Source organism: Chaetodon trifascialis, chromosome 9, assembly GCF_039877785.1.
Source record: "Chaetodon trifascialis isolate fChaTrf1 chromosome 9, fChaTrf1.hap1, whole genome shotgun sequence".
NCBI lineage: Eukaryota > Metazoa > Chordata > Actinopteri > Chaetodontiformes > Chaetodontidae > Chaetodon > Chaetodon trifascialis.
In genome coordinates, this window is record NC_092064.1 from 14,273,512 (window position 1) to 14,289,696 (window position 16,185).

At 42.5% G+C, this 16,185-nt stretch overlaps 1 protein-coding gene across 2 annotated transcripts in view; it reads left to right on the forward strand.

The window, feature by feature from the left end:
- rasa2 (RAS p21 protein activator 2) overlaps positions 1 to 3,740 on the forward strand; it is a 31,513-nt gene extending 27,773 nt beyond the window's left edge. The window contains exon 24 of one of the 2 annotated variants that reach the window (XM_070969638.1): positions 90 to 3,740. In XM_070969638.1, coding sequence (XP_070825739.1) covers positions 90 to 120 — 31 coding nt within the window. In that variant the 3' untranslated portion in view covers positions 121 to 3,740. The remainder of the gene's footprint in view (positions 1 to 89) is intronic. The other variant, XM_070969639.1, reaches the window with a different exon arrangement.
- The last annotated feature ends 12,445 nt before the right edge of the window (positions 3,741 to 16,185 follow it).

Sequence of the window (16,185 nt, forward strand, 5' to 3'; positions counted from 1 at the left end):
GGACTGCTGTTACTGCATGTTACACGTGTACTATAAGACATATGTACTGTATTGTTACAGGCACCCATCTGTTGTCCTCTCTGTTTCAGGGACAACCCCATAGTAGGGAAAACCTCTTAACCAGGGCGGCGTGGTGTGGCCTGAAACTGCCACACCAGCAGATATCCGTACACCACAGAGAACTGGAAAGAGCCCGGGGAGTGGTCCCAGTGAGAGCGCCCCCTGTGAGTCCAGGGGAAGAACAAACGATACACTCTGATCTCCAGACGTCATGAATCCACTACAGCAGTGACGCCTGAGAGCACGAACCAGGACGAGCTTGTGAGCTTTCCCAGGATCTCTCCTCGGTCCTCGAAATGAACGGACCTTTAGGTGTTCTTGTTTTCTTTGGCAGGACGTTGCCTCACACACCCCTCCCCCCTCCTCCTCTGCATTGCGGGTCCCTTATAAAGAGACCGTTGTCCTTGTCTTAATTTATGTCCTCTTTTACATCCACAGCTGTGTGGAAAAGGCATCATGAGATGGTGTGTGAATAGGCTGCTAATTTTTTTATTCACCCAGTTTTATATCAACAGCTGTGATGATGATGCTCTCCCAGTCTTTTAAGGTTTAGCTCTGACACCTGTCTTTGGAGTTGATTGATAATCATCATCTTTCGGGAGGATCGACCTCTGTTTGTGCCCCTTTTCTCTTTCTCTACTCTTCGAGTGTCCTTGCTCTTCAGAACAAATGTGTATATATTTTCAGAGGACAGTTGAGTAGATGAAACCGATCTGCCTTACTTTGATGGATGTTTCTTTCACATTAAATGCTGAGGGAATAATGCAGAAGCACTTTAACTATTTGGAAGACTCCAAATGTAAATGATTGGATACTTGGTATCAGCTTTCCCCATTTTGATCAGTTACATGATCTTGAGTACGTTTGTGTTTCATTCCTGTACAGTAACATTTATAGCCTGTAGTAGATTTTAAGATATTTTTCTCGACCAAAGACAATTTCATAGGTTTGACTTGAAAAAAAAAAGGAATTAATGTATTTTGAATACAAATGTTTTAAAAATGGAGACAAATTCTATATATATATTTGGTTTCTGTTCATGTTTTTGCTAACATATCCCTTACGTTTTAGCGACTTAAGGCAAGCAGACCGCATGCGTTCAGTTTTGAATCCTGATAGCACATGATTGTGGTGTAGAGTTGTATTTCCCTGTGATTGTGAATCGTATCGGTACGGTGTACATCAGATCTGTGCTGTCATGTTGAGAGCATTGCAACATATCTATAGTGGCTTATGTCATAAACGATGGAGAGGAATCAATCAGAAAAACAAATTGCATCCATAGATTAGTCCAGACAATCAACCCACAAACACATTATGTCCTCTTTCTTTGCTTTTCCCTTTCAACCCATCAGCACTCCACAGCTCCAGCTGCTGTACTTTAGAGGTTTTAGAGAATTTGTCTGTGGCTTCAAGTTTAAAGTTAAGTTTTTAACTTCAGCTGTGAGTCACAGCGCTCCACTGCCTGAACAGTCAAGAAAAGTCTGTGTAATAAGGGAGTAAAAAAGTAAGATAATGGTAATGCATATTATTACACTTGGTGTGACTCATATCCTAACAATCATATTTGCAGATGCATCTGATCAATACAGTAATAGGAAGTAGTCTATAAGCTTTCAAACCTGTTTATAAAGACTTATCACAAGTCATCAGAGCTCAACGTGATGTCTTGAAATTCATTTTAGAGTCAGCTGTCATACAAAACTGATACAAGCAACCAAATCCTCAAAGGTTTCATCTCTAACCAGCAACTTTTTTTTAACATTTTTACAGATTAATCTTCTGTCAGTGGATTTATTGATTAATCAACAAAATAATCTTTGCGCTGGAGAAAATGATGAACAATCAGACTTTGATTCAATCCTGGTTTTGTCTTTTTTTTTTGTCGTCATTTGCCCATTTGAACAATGAAGTGTTGAACAGATACAAAAGAAACTTGAATTTAATTTTAACATCAAAAGTTGAACGTTTGATGCTGATAATACAGGGTGAACCGTGTATTTTTCTTTGCTTGTGGTTGTTGCAGAAGTTCTGTCTTTGGTCCATCATATATTTCTAACATGCATGTCTTGTGTATTTAACAATATATTTTTCTAGGAAAATGATTTTTTTTATCTTTTTTTTTTCTTTTACTTTTTTTTTTTTTTTTTTTAACACTGATTAAATGTGTTGCTATACCGGTACCGTACCTTGTTCTTCATCTGCCAGGCTTCCTTGAGGCTGCCCACCTTTGTTTGGTTCCTGAGTGTTCCCTTTACTGACTGTGTGTAGTTGTAGCTGCTGCCAAACCTTCACTTGTGGATAGCTTAACACAGTGTTAACTGAAGTGAATAACGTGTGTGATGTCCCACGAGCTGCAGCTGGCACTGGCTACGTTCACATGCAGGCTGGAAGTGAATGAACTGCCGAATCGGATGATTTTAAGAAGCTGAGCGTTGGGTGAGCTTTGCCTGTGCTTGTGGAAAGTTTTCAGTTGGACTCGGCTGAGAAAAATTACTCTGGACCAAGTTTCAACAACAACATGTGAATCTGAATTTTAACTAATCACAGCTTAAAGTTATTGTTTTATATACTGTACAAGCTTGCATGTCAACTCCATTGCTATAGTTTTGGTAAGAGCCAGTAAACATGCAGTTGATGTCCTCTGGTAGTGTGCTCATTGTCATAAGAAGGGGAACATGTTTGGGGTTTCTTATTTCCGCTCACTTGGTCACTGAATTCTGCTTTTTATCTGCTTTTAATAAGGGAACTTTTCTCCATTTGTTTTCATGTGTCGGTACTAAAATAAAAACAGTCCTCGGGACGTGGATGAGACGCACGCGGACCTGGTAGTAGTTGTTTAAGTGCATTAAGACAACAGTCTTCTTGAAGAGCTATGAACTAACATCTGCATAACATCAATCAAGGTCATAGCCAGCTCACATAACTAATGTGTGTTTCTGAGCACTTCTTATCACTTACAGAAATGAGGAAAAAATCCAGGGTCATGCAAGAGCAGAGATTGATTTCAGCGCCTGTAAATCCAGGTTTACTCTCAAAGCATGACAGCAATATATAAATTACTTTTCAACTTCAGGCATAAAATTGCCAAACGATGTTTTCATCCTGCTGATGACCTCCCATCTGTTCTGTGGGAGTCGTAGCACACGGCGCACAATAAAGAATCAGAGGATGTTTATCTGAAATCTAGAAGCTTCTTCCTGTCCAGTGCACAGTCAGCAGACAGCAGAGGGTAACTCACTTCTGAATGTCTCCATACTGCTTGAGGACAATGTCTGTTCTTTTTTTTATACACATTAAATATTTTATTTTCCATACGTGATCTTTTCTGTGTCCATTTGAAACAGTTCAGAATAAACACTTTGCCAATGCTTGCATGCAATATCAAGAAGTTACTGCAGAATATTTGTCATTTTTTTGAGCTTTAAGTGTCATGTGAGAGGCTTCGAGAAAGTCACAAAGCTTTCGTGTGATGGTTTCTGTTCTGCACAATCTGGTTAGTTCTCTTCTGTAGTAGGATGTCAGAATTATCTTTGCCAGTAGTTGGAGTAAAGCTGATTCAAGTGATTTTAATTAAAAAAGCTCATTTATCCCCTGTAACAGTTTGCATTTGTTATCAAGAACCGAGTGGTTTGGAAACAACTAAAGGGGTTCAGAAAAGCATTCAGTCATTGCTCCGAAACAGTGACTTCCAGACATAACATTGTGCTTTTGCTTACTTAAACCACTTTCCTCCCTGCTTCACACCCAAAAACAGCCCAGCATGAATAGATTCACAGCATCCCCGACCTGTTTGGAAATGTGTTTGACAAAATGATGTGTAAATGAATGAGCCCTTTTGACTCTTAACTTTTCCACGAGCTGCTTTAAAATCAACGTGCTGCACTTAAAAGCATAAAGCTGTGCATATGTACACGTGATACGTAACATAAAGGAATCATACCAGCAGTATAGAGGTGAAATTGAAGTTCAATAACCAGCTATGAAAATATTGGCCCATGATCTTGCAACCCTTAAAGCTCAGTGTAGAATTAATTATACTTGTACCAAAAAGCAGTTCAGTTGCACTAATGTTTTGCTACAAATCAGCAAGGTTTCCCTGGTAGCTAAGAAATAGCCTTATATATTTGGATAATGAACTCACAGATACTAAGCCCACCAAACAAAGCCTGGGTTATAAAAAAAAATATCCCAGGCTTTGAATATCTGAATACGCAAACTGATGGACTGGACAAGGAGAGCATTAATCTGAGGAGGCCAATGGTGACAGACAGCCAGCACTGCAGCACTATCACCCTGGGTGCATCATCCCCACAGTGAAACACAGAGACAGCAGCTTCACGCTGTGAAGATGATTTTCATCAGCTGGCACCAGGAAACTGTTCAGGACTGAGGTTTTGATGAATGGAGCCACATACAATGCAACTCCTGAAGAAAACCTGTTTCAAACTGCAAGATACTTGAGACTGGGGTGGAGGTTCACCTTCCAGCAGGACAGTGACCCTAAGCATACAGCCAGAGATACACTGGAATGATTTAAGGCAGCATTCATGTCTTAGAAAGCCCCAGTCAAAGCCCAGACCTCAATCTGATTGAAGATCTGTGGTGAGACTTCTTGTTCACTGATGGAGCTTGAGATATTTTGCCAAGAAGAATGGGCAACAATTCTAATATCATATATGTCAATCACCTGGCTTCTGTAAAAAGGTGGTTCTATAAAGTACTGGCTCAGGGGGCGTGAATACTTTTGCAAGGAACTATACATATAGCCTGATCCTACACTGGCAGGTTTTCAGCATTCCTTGAATTTTGAGCTATTGTGATGGAAAACAGGATAGGAACTAAACATAACAGGGAAAATGTGTGTATACTCAATGAGAGCATACATTAGAAGGTCCTGGGGGAGGGGGTGTTATTTGTCTGGTTTCTCTTAGCAGAAACTGAAAATGCAAGTTTTGTCACTTTTTAGCAACGCTAAGTCCATCCAAAGTCCATCCAAAGTCCATCACTTTGGATTGGATTGCCAAGAAATTTGTCATCACGTTCATGTCCTCCTCAGGATGGAGTGAAAACTTTGGTGTTTTTGGCTCATGAACAACAGTGAACATTCCAGCAGTCTCAGCTGTACTTTGTTAGTGCCAATTAGCAAATGTTAACACACATTAGAGCAAAATACTGAAGATAATACGATACTTGCTAAGATGCAGCATATTAACCATTATGAGCATATTAGCATGCTAGTATTAGCATTTAGTTTAAAACGCTGCTGCATGTCTGCAGCATCACAGCAGGTGTACTCACTGCTTGACAGAGGTTTTTGACAAGGAGTAAGCCTACGTTTACACGTAGCAGGGTATTTGGGAGACGGATTTTTTGGCCCCTCTATTTTCAAAAATAACATCATGCACACAACATTGTTTTCAAAAATGTTGTCGTTTACATGAACCCGGATAAATACGCCGTTGAGCGGCATCATAACTATGCCAAACCCATGGGCGCGAGTGTAAACATAGGTCGCTCACATGACGTTAAGTATTTTCAGTTGCATGTTGTGACGTTTCGGAACCTAAAACACCATTTAACCCTGTTTAACACATAACCGTTGTTTTCAGAAATCTCCACTTTGGCCGGAGTTTTTAAAAATTATCGTTTTCTGTGAAAAAATCTCTGCGTGTAAACGAGAGGCCAAACCGCATGAAAACATATGCGTTTTCCCTAAGTGTAAACATAGCCTAAGGTAACTGTTAACACTACAGCAGGACACAGTTAGAGGTTTGTTGATGCTAGAAGAGGTGCTAACCCCCAGGTAATACAGCACAGTGTTGACATAAGGGTGGGATCCCTGCAGTTTGGCCTCTATGATGGAGTGTGATGGATGGTTCATTTAAACCTCTCACTCCACAGAGATGACAGGTCATCGTGCAGAGGGTCAACCCTTACTATGTTTTTATTTGATTTCATTTCAAAGTAAGATGGAGATGGAAGTGGAGAGCAAGACTCGTGGTCAGAGACAAAAGGCTGAGACATTTACCAGGGAACAGAACAGACGTGGTCAAAGACAGGCAGGCTCAGCAACAGGAGAGCATCTAATAGTAAATGCTGGAGAGTCTTGCATGGAAACAAAGAGCAGCCTGACCCTGAGTGAGTGTGGGAGAGGAGTGTAAAAACTGGGCTGATTGGGAATGAATCTCAGGAGTGTGATCAGGTGAGTGGGCAGGTGGGTGTGGCTGGCAGGGGGAGTGAGAGTGGAAAAGTCGGCAGCAGGTAAGACACTCAGCCTTCATTTACATGTAGCAGGGTATTTTGGAAAACGAATATTTTGGCCCCTCCGTTTTCAAAGATAACATCGTGCACACAACATCGTTTTCAATAATGTTGTCGTTTACATGAACCCGGATAAATACGCCATCAAGCACCATCATAACTATGCCAAACCTATGGGCGCGAATGTAAACATAGGTCGCTCACATAAGGTTAAGTATTTTCAGTCGCATGTTGTGACATTTCGGAGCCTAAAACGCTGTTTAAACCTGTTTACGCGCCAACACATAACCGCGTTTTCAGAAATCTCCACTTTGGCCGGAGTTTTTAAAAATGATCGTTTTCTGAGGGAAAAAAAACTCAGTTTACGTGTAAACGAGAGGCCAAACTGCATGAAAACATATGCGTTTTAAACGTAGCCTCAATATACTGACATAATGCTGTTTCGGGTTATTTTGTAGTCTACTCTCCTCTAGTAGTCTGATCTTTTAATGCATGTTTCTGTTTAGGTGGAAAGAAAACAATTTATTGACAATAATAGTGAACAATCGGACTAGGCAATACAGACTTTTTTCGCTTCTTCCAACTTCGTGGCTCTGTTTAGGTGCAACACAATGAAGCTGCCTTCCTTGAGGGAGACTCCCAGGTGAGAACCCACCCTGTCAATAAGCACAACAGGCAGGATCTCTTGAAGCTGCAGGGTACTGTCCCACTGTCGACCCCACACTCTACTCAGCTTCTCCAAAGGAAAACACTCCTACTGTACAGCGACCAGCGAGTAATGCCATGTAGGAATAAAGAGGTTCACTGTTATAACATTACGCCACTGAGAGTTTCCCGGTGGGCTGTTTGGCAGTTTTGACCAACGCAATGCAAAGTATATATATTTTCAAACAGCCCTAGCCCCCCCTTAAATGACAGCAAAGTGCCGTTTGGCTGACTGGCCCAGTGGACTGTCGCTCCATTGTGGTTGGGTATTACATCTGTCAGCCTCTCTCTCCCAGCAGATCATTTTTGCTTATGGTTAGACAAACTATCTGGACTACACAGGACGGACATGATTAGAACATATTTAAATGTCATGGTCAATAGTTTTCTGATAAATGATGCATATAAGGTCCGGGACTTAAAACTAGACCCATCAGAAACAATGATTTCCTTCAATGTCACATCGTTGTTCACATGCATTCCAACTCAGGATGCAGTGGAAACAGTGAGGCGGCAGTTGTTACAAGACAACACTTTGCAGAACAGAACTACCCTTAACCCGGAGCAAATATGCCATTTACTGGAACTCTGCTTAAAAACCACCTATTTTCAATTTAGGGAGAGGTTTTACAGGCAAAAACATGGGTGTGCAATGGGTTCACCAGTATCCCCCATTATGGCTAATCTGCACATGGAGAACATGGAAAGAACGGCTCTGAACTCTTTCAAAGGAACAACACCAAGTCATTGGTACAGATATGTGGATGACACATGGGTAACAAATCCAAAGCCAAGAAGTGCAAGCCTTCACCGAGCACATTAACTCAGTGGACAAGAACATCAAATTCACTCAAGAGGATGTCAAGGACATGAGTTTGCCTTTTTTGGACTGTGATGTCCACATTGGAGAGAACAGGAGCCTCCATATTGGGGTTTACAGAAAACCTACTCACACAGACCAGTACCTCCTTTTTGACTCACATCACCCACTGGAACACAAACTGGGTGTTATCAGAACTCTCCAACACAGAGCTGATAATGTTCCAACCAGCCAACAGGCCAGAGACGAGGAACACAAACACCTGAGGGATGCCCTCAAAACCTGTGGTTATCCCAGCTGGTCTTTTGTGAAAAGTTCAGCCACTTCCAGAAAGGACAGGGTGACAGAGGAAGAAAAGAGAGACAGATGGCATAACATTGTCATTCCATATGTGTCTGGTGTATCAGAGAAACTCAGGCGAATCTTTAACAAACACAACATCCCGGTACATTTCAAACCTGGGAACACTCTCAGACAAAGGCTGGTGCACCCCAAAGACCGGACAGCTCATACTCAGAAGAACAATCTAGTGTATGCAGTCCAGTGCAGTGACAGTGCACAGACTTATATACTGGGGAAACAAAACAGCCACTGAGCAGACGCATGGCACAACACAGAAGAGCTAACTCTTCAGGTTTAGACTAAGCTGTTTGCTTGCATCTCAAGGAGGACGCACACTCCTTTGAGGATAAAAATGTCCATATTCTGGACAGAGAAGACAGATGGTTTGAAAGAGGAGTGAGAGAAGCCATCCATGTCAAGGTTGAAAAACCGTCTCTGAACAGAGGGGGAGGTCTGAGACACCATCTATCTCCCACATACAATGCTGTCCTTTCATCTCTTCCAGAGAGATTCAAAAATTTAGCCTCTGAAAATAAACAACAAAGCCATTCACACATGGCTCAAGGAGCTTCCCAATGACAAGAAAGGGACACTAACGAGGCAGACGACTGTCGTTGACACCCAAGGGTTGCACCCTACCCCGCCTTAATGGGGGATCGTTTGCCTCACAATAGAGTGATACCATCCTTGGTTTTGGGGGTTGGCCTCACTCAGAGGATAAATACTTGAACCTAACAGCATTTCATTAGACTAGAGCTGTCCTATCTCGTCTGGTGCGCATGAACTGATGAAGCCTGCTCGGATGAGAGGCGAAACGTCTTCCAAGACAAACTGACAAAGTCCAGTTGTGAACGATTGAATGCCCTGAAGCTTACAATGACCTGGATGAATGAGAATATTCACAGGCCTGATAAATGATCTTGTTACTTTAAGAAATTGGCCTTTTGTTTTCTGAGGATAATGAGATAAATTAACCCATTATCATGAGAAGAAAAAGTCTTGTTATCTGGAGATAATGAAATAATTAACTTGAGATTTCAAGATAACAACATCAAGAAAATGACTTGCAGTGTAGACGTTCCAGGCTTCTGTAGAGTGGAGCAGGATGGACAAACGAAAAGGGGAAAAATGTAAAGGAGGAGGTGAAAAGCAAAGACTGAAGAGGCTGAAGTCCCCTGAGGGTGATGCAGCCGCTGTTGCAAATTATTCATATGGTGCCATGATTTTCTGAGCCTAGTGAGCCTGATGGCAGTGGCAGCAGAGGAGTGAGAGCAGTCCATTGAGGCCAGAGATACCAGTTCAGCTGTCAAGGTTTCCCAGCTGAATCTCAAGATGACAGTAACAACCAGTCCATAAAGCAGAGGCAGCGGCGCATTGGTTCATTTTCAATGACGGTAGTCTATAGCCTAATCACGTGTTACTTGGCCAGCCCCACCCTTCCTCCTCTGTCTCCTCTGTGTCTTCTGATGCCGTGGCTCAGGGCCAAACATCTGTGGAAGAAGGAGGGCGTCTTTGTCGATTGTCAAGATTAATTAGCAAAAACTAAAGCAGGGGCTGCGGAAAAGCTGGGGGCCAAGCCACCAAAAGCTTCAGTATCTATGGCGACAGTCAGTACCCGCCATTAGAAAAGGGAAAAGGTTGCTGGCCACTGGCAGGCAGAGGAACAGGTGTCCGACACGGAGGCCGAGGAACAGAGTGAGCAGGAGAGTGCAGCTGAGGCAGCAAGCAGGGAGAACGATGCAGGGAGTGTCATGATGAAAGATGATTATTTCAGTAAACAAGAACATAATCGTAATGCCATCATAAAGCAAGACCGTCAGCTACTTCTGGAGCTCAGTCAGTCAGTCAGCGCCAAATAGCCTAGCATACCCTATCCGGCATCGTCATCGCCTCTCTGGCATCGTCTTTGTAGCCAAGGAGATCTCCAAACCTCACCAAGGAGTCAGGAGTCAAGAGTGAGTGATGCACTGGTAAGCTTGTCCTGAGCGCTTACGACTCAGCTTTCGAGCAGTTTAGGAGAATAGTACAGAATATTTAAAGGGACCACAAGGATGGTTAAGTCATTGGTCTGGGCTGAGGATACCAGGGCTGAGTTTTGTTCCAGGTCCAGACCTGCTGTCCCCTGTTCAGTTTTTGTATTTTAAAACAAATAAGCTATAACATGTTAGTCACCAGCAACTGGCCATCGCTTCATATTCACAGATGAAAGAGTGGTATCGAACTTCTCACCTAACGCTCTGCCAGAAAGAGAACAAGCCAAACTCCCAAAATGTCGATCTATCCCACTAAATGTCTGCGAGATCTGGTGAGCAGTGTGATTTTTTACAAAGCTGGAGGAAGAGCAGTCACTCTGCGCAATAAATAAACCATAACAAAGATGAAAGACAGAGATTTATCAGAACACGTCTGAGCACTGAATGGCATGTATTAGCAGACTTTGGAGACTCTAACACATCGTACGGTGCATTACATATAACAGAAGGCTTGAAAATCAATAGTTTAGAATCAGAATAACGCTGAAGTTACAGGAGGAAGCTCTTTTACTGTCCTTTCTTTTTTTGTCTTTTGGACTCAATAGCAGACACTCAGACAGGGAAAAATAGGAATTTATTGAATGTGCAACGAGGAAACTTGTACCTGGGAAGTCATGGGAACAGCAGGTGAGGCATGAGGTTCTGAGGTGGAGAGCAGTTCATAGATATGCTGGAGCACACAGTGCTCAGGTGGTGAGAGCATGAGGTGCTGGAGGCACAGGTGATTAGACACTGACACTCGCAACACTAGTAACTGGCCAACAATAACACTAAGCAGCAGAAACAATGTGGTGACAGTCTTCAGCAGTCCACAGTATGTGGAGAGCTGAAGACTGGCGTGTAATGTGACGTCCGCTACCTAAAACTCAGTTTTTCTTCATTTTTCTCAGTTTACATGCAAACGTGCAACCGAAGTTTTCCAAAATCTCCACTCTGGCCGGAGTTTTTAGAATGCATCGTTTTCAGAGGCGAATTCTCCGTTTGCGTGTAAACAAAGCACACAAACGAAGGGAAATATCTCTGTTTTTCAAAATATCCATGTACGTGTCAACAGGGCCTCAGACTTTTCATTTTGAGCGAAACTTTTCTAGTAAGCTACGTGTAAGATTTGGAATTTCCACCTGTCGAAAAAGTGAGCATCCTCGAAGTGAAGTGCACAGAGTCCTCAGAGTCTTGAATTCATATCCCATTTTGTTACTCCATACCACCAGCACCACCAGCACATGCTGCCTGACATCTCGCTGACTGTCAAGAAAGGAGGATCTTTTCAAACCTATTTAACCCTGTTTATTGCCTCCGTGTAATGTGCCTCATAGGGTCAAACTATCATCCAGCCATTTGAGATGTGCCTCATCTTAATTCATTTTAAACCTTTAAATTATGTTTTTTCTTCTATCTGGTCCCTTATGTATGTGCAAATACAAGCAGAGATGACAGGTATCTGAACCTGAGTCCCCTGCTGCAGCTGAATCATGTTTGAGCATTGTCAGTATTGTTGGTGTGGAAACATCTCTGTCTTAAAACCACAGACAAACAGTATTTTGACTTTCATACCAGTTGTCAACCTCTTTATGGACTGCTGTGTTAGTCTGCAGAGTCTCGGCAGTGTCCCCTGACTCCGTCCGCAAAGTAAATGTTCCCCAAACATCTGAGGGACTCTGTTGAAATTTGACCTAAGCTTTGTCATTTCCTCTTATATATTTCACTGGAAGCCAGTTGCACTGAGGTGAATGTACTGGAGCCAACCAGTCGGGTCTATATCGAGAAGTGGGCAGCCAACCCAAATTTTAATGTCACATGTGGAAGATTTGAAATGTTGTGACCTTGCTGTCGTACCCTGACTCCTCAGTTTTGTTTGGCTATGCCTTAAATTACAATAGTGGTTTGGACTCCAAATGCAGACTGGAGACAAGAGTTTGGAAAGAAAACAATTTATTGACAATAATAGTGAACAATCGGACTAGGCAATACAGACTTTTTTCGCTTCTTCCAACTTCGTGACTTTGCAAGAACCCACTCTCTTCAGTTCCCCCAGGCTCCACCCCTCAGTGGTATAGACTTGGTGCTCCAGACTAAATCTTTGCCTAAGGGCCATGTCTCATATCTCTATAATCTCTTGTCACCAACAAATGACTCAGTTGTAAATAAGAGCAGGGCCAACTGGGAAACTGAACTCCAAATAAACATCTCTGATGCTCAATGGAAAAAAGTGTTGGAAGCTGTTCCTCTAGCTGTGCCAGACTTTCTGTTATTCAATTTGAAGTACTTTTTAGATTGCACTATAGCAGAGACAAACTCTTCAAACTTTATCCAGACAGAACTACTGAAGCTTGTAGTAGATGCTCCCAGACGCCCTGCAATCTGACGCACATGTTCTGGACATGCTCTAAATTGTCTAACTATTGGCAATCATGTTTTAAATCTATTTCTGACATCCTAGGTGTCAGCCCTTTGCCAGAGCTAGCTATTTTTGGGGTACCTCCTGATGAATTTGTAACCACATCTATGCAGGGCAATGTTATAGCTTTTGCGTCCACGATTGCTTGTAAAAAAATTCTTCTTTTATGGAAATCCTCCCAGCCACCTTCCTTCAAATCCTGGCTACATGACCTATTATCTCCATTGAAGCTGGAGAAAATCAAATTCAGCCTTAAGGGCCGTCCTGAAAAGTTTCATTCACTCTGGAGACCATTACTTGACTATGTCAATAAACTCCCAGCTACTGAAATGTCCCCATGATTCTACACCTACACCTTGCCTGGTCCCCCGACCCACTGGATATGACCCTCTACACTCTGGCTACGTTTACACGTAGCAGGGGTTTGGAAAAACGGATCCAACAAGTTTCTTTCCACTGTGAGAACATCGTTGAGTTTTACACATCTTCTAATTTTTAGTAACTCGCACAGCACCGATATAATTATGATAACGATAAAGTGCTCTGAGTGGTTGGTCGACTAGAAAAGCTCAAGATAAATGCAGTCATTCACCTTTTCATCGTCAGTTGAGAGGCTGAAGAGAAATGACTCACTGCCAGCGTGAACGGAGGAACATAAGGAGTGCATTTACTTGAAAAAATTACCATCCTTGCACTAAATTTGGCATAGTACTCTGTTTATTTTAGTATTGTTTTACTGAAGGAGGCCTCTGGGCTTAATTGGCTAAGGGGCCTCCTGAAGCTGCAGAAAGGTCCTGCATGACTAGAGACTAGAGCTTCCCACTTCCCACTCCCAAAATCCACCTGTTGGAGGAGTTCAAGGAGGCGACGGAGAACGACTGTCTCATCTGATTAGGATGAGATTTTCCAGGTATGTTCAACTGGTAGGAGACACTGAGCCTACGTTTATACTTAGGGAAAACAAATATGTTTTCATGCAGTTTGGCCTCTCATTTACACGCAAACAGAGTTTTTTTCATGGAAAATTATCATTTTTGAAAACTTCTGAAGAACTTCTGAGATTTCTGAAAATGCCAGTTATGTGTTGCCATGTAAACAGGGTTAAACAGCGTTTGAAACGTCATGTGAGCGACCTATGTTTACACTCGCGCCCATAGGTTTGGCATAGTTATGCTGCGCTAACGGCGTATTTATCTAGGTTCATGTAGACAACATTGCACGATGTTATTTTTCAAAAATGAGGGGCCAAAATATCTGTTTTCCAAAATACCCTGCTACGTGTAAACGCAGGGTCAGATAGTCAGATTATTGAATTATTGAATGGATTACCCTGCTAGAAAAACCAGCATAGACCAGCATCATTTCCATGCTGGTCTATGCTGGTTTATGCTGGATTGATGCTGGTTTAGCTGGTGAGTCAACATAGCTATGTTGGTACACCAGCATGGTGTTGCTAATAATGCTGGTGAACCAGCATGTTGTTGCTAGTGATGCTGGTGAACCAGCATAACCAGTACAGGATGCTGGACTAGCATAACCAGTACGAGATGCTGGTTACCAGCATCAAAACACAACACATGCTGGTTTTGCTGGTGGCTCGCTTTGCTGGTCTATGCTGGTTTTTCTAGCAGGGTACAGCCCTCAAGATCCGTCAGGAGTGGCTGGAAATTGTTTATTCTGCAGCCACCAGATAAGCAGCAGAAAATGGATGGATGGATGTTTTAGCAGAGGTTTTTACAGCATTCTAGTCTTATTTATCTTAGTTTTTATTCCTTTTAGTGTGTTTCAGTTTGTGTTATTTTTCACAGATATAATAATGGCAGTTATTTCTTCTGGGCCATGGAACAACTTCTTGTCCTCTCCTTTTTCTTTACTTATTTGAGTTTTAGTACATTTTTGATAAATAGTCAGCTACGGCAGTTAACCTGTACTGATCGCTGTGGCCTCAATCCAGTAATTCCAGGTATTTTTAACATTGGTGAGGGTCTTGCCATGGGGACCAGGTTTGTCAAGTAATTTAGGTTGATTTAAATATTTGAGAAACATCATCAACCATCAGTCTCAGCTTTATTATTATTCTGAGCTCTTAAACAAGCCCTCTTCTCCTTCCTCTTTGTTTTTGTTAATTTTCAGAGTTTGTATCCGAAATGTTGATTTGCAACCTGCTACTGGCTTTAAAACAAGACCCAATGCTCCTAACTAATCTAAAACAAAACAAAAAAAATCTTCCCTACCCCATAATCCCATTTCCTAATAAACTAGCCTCCTCAGTTTCAGCTCAGACAGAGCCTGAAAGCCGACAGCAACAACTATTTCTGTCAGAGGTAAGAGAGAATCCACACGCAGAGACACCAGCCAGAGACAGATATATGGCAGAAACAGCAAGTTTACTGGGTTCTTTAGGCAGGGCAAAATACCGTTCGCAGCCAGGGTCAAAACCGGAAGGCAGGTTGATCAGGTAGAGGTACAGTCAGCAGGGAAAAACACAGGCAACAGGCACAGGTTGAAAATCCAAAAGGGCAGAACAGAAAAACAGGCGGGATACGAAGCAGGCATGAGCACAAACAACGATCTGGCAGGGAACAAAGGGACACTGACTGGTATAAAGACTGAGGAGCAAATGAGCAGATGAGAAACAGGTGTGTGGTGGCAGAGCAGGCTGGTCACAGATTGGCTGACAGTCAATGCAGGGGGAGTGCAGGAGGGTGTGGGCTGAGCACTGGCGGGAAAAGCTGGCAGGGCTGAGTGGAGGATAAGCAGAGGGGTGTGAGCAGGAGGGTGGGGCTAAGAGGCTCCACCAGAGTCCATGACAATTTCTGTCCATTCAGATGTCCTTTCAGCATCCGTACCCCATATGCTGCCGTTGAACTGTATCCTCATACGCAGAATTTAAAGGGATGAAACATTAAAGCAGCAAATGAACAGAATGCAAACAAATCTGTATTCTCTTTTGAATCCAGTTTAAGGTGATCTTGATTGCAGACTTACATGGATAAAGTTAATCATGTTGTTTGGATGTTCTGTATGTTTCTGGCAAGCACAGCAGTATACATCCGACAGTTATCCTTGATCACTTAGCATCTTTGAGTGGAAATCAGGAGGGCCTCAGTCTGAGGACTGTTTACAGAGGAAATGCCTGTAAACCCTGTAATTGTTAAAGATTTCTCTGTGCATTAGGACCTTTTCTCAACACACAAATATGATCAGGTCACTGATTGTGGAGCTTTTAGAAAGCTTCTTTAAGGTGAAGATGTTCAGAAACGGCTTTTGCAGCATTGACATGGGAAAGTGCATTTTGTGCAATAATGAATGAGGCCAAAATAGTGCTGGTGCTAACCTTGCTACTGGACTTTTTACATATACATGTACAGTTACTCTTCTTTCATTCCTCTTTGTCCTCTTTTAGTGAGGAACAGAGGCGTCAGAATGTGCTTAGGAGGTCACTGCTACATGATCCAACACTCCCACAACACAGACCACTCCACCGACGTCGCTGGTTTTGGACAATACCCAGTCACAAATGTATAAATCCTGCTATGGCAAAGGCATAGCAGGCTCAGTCC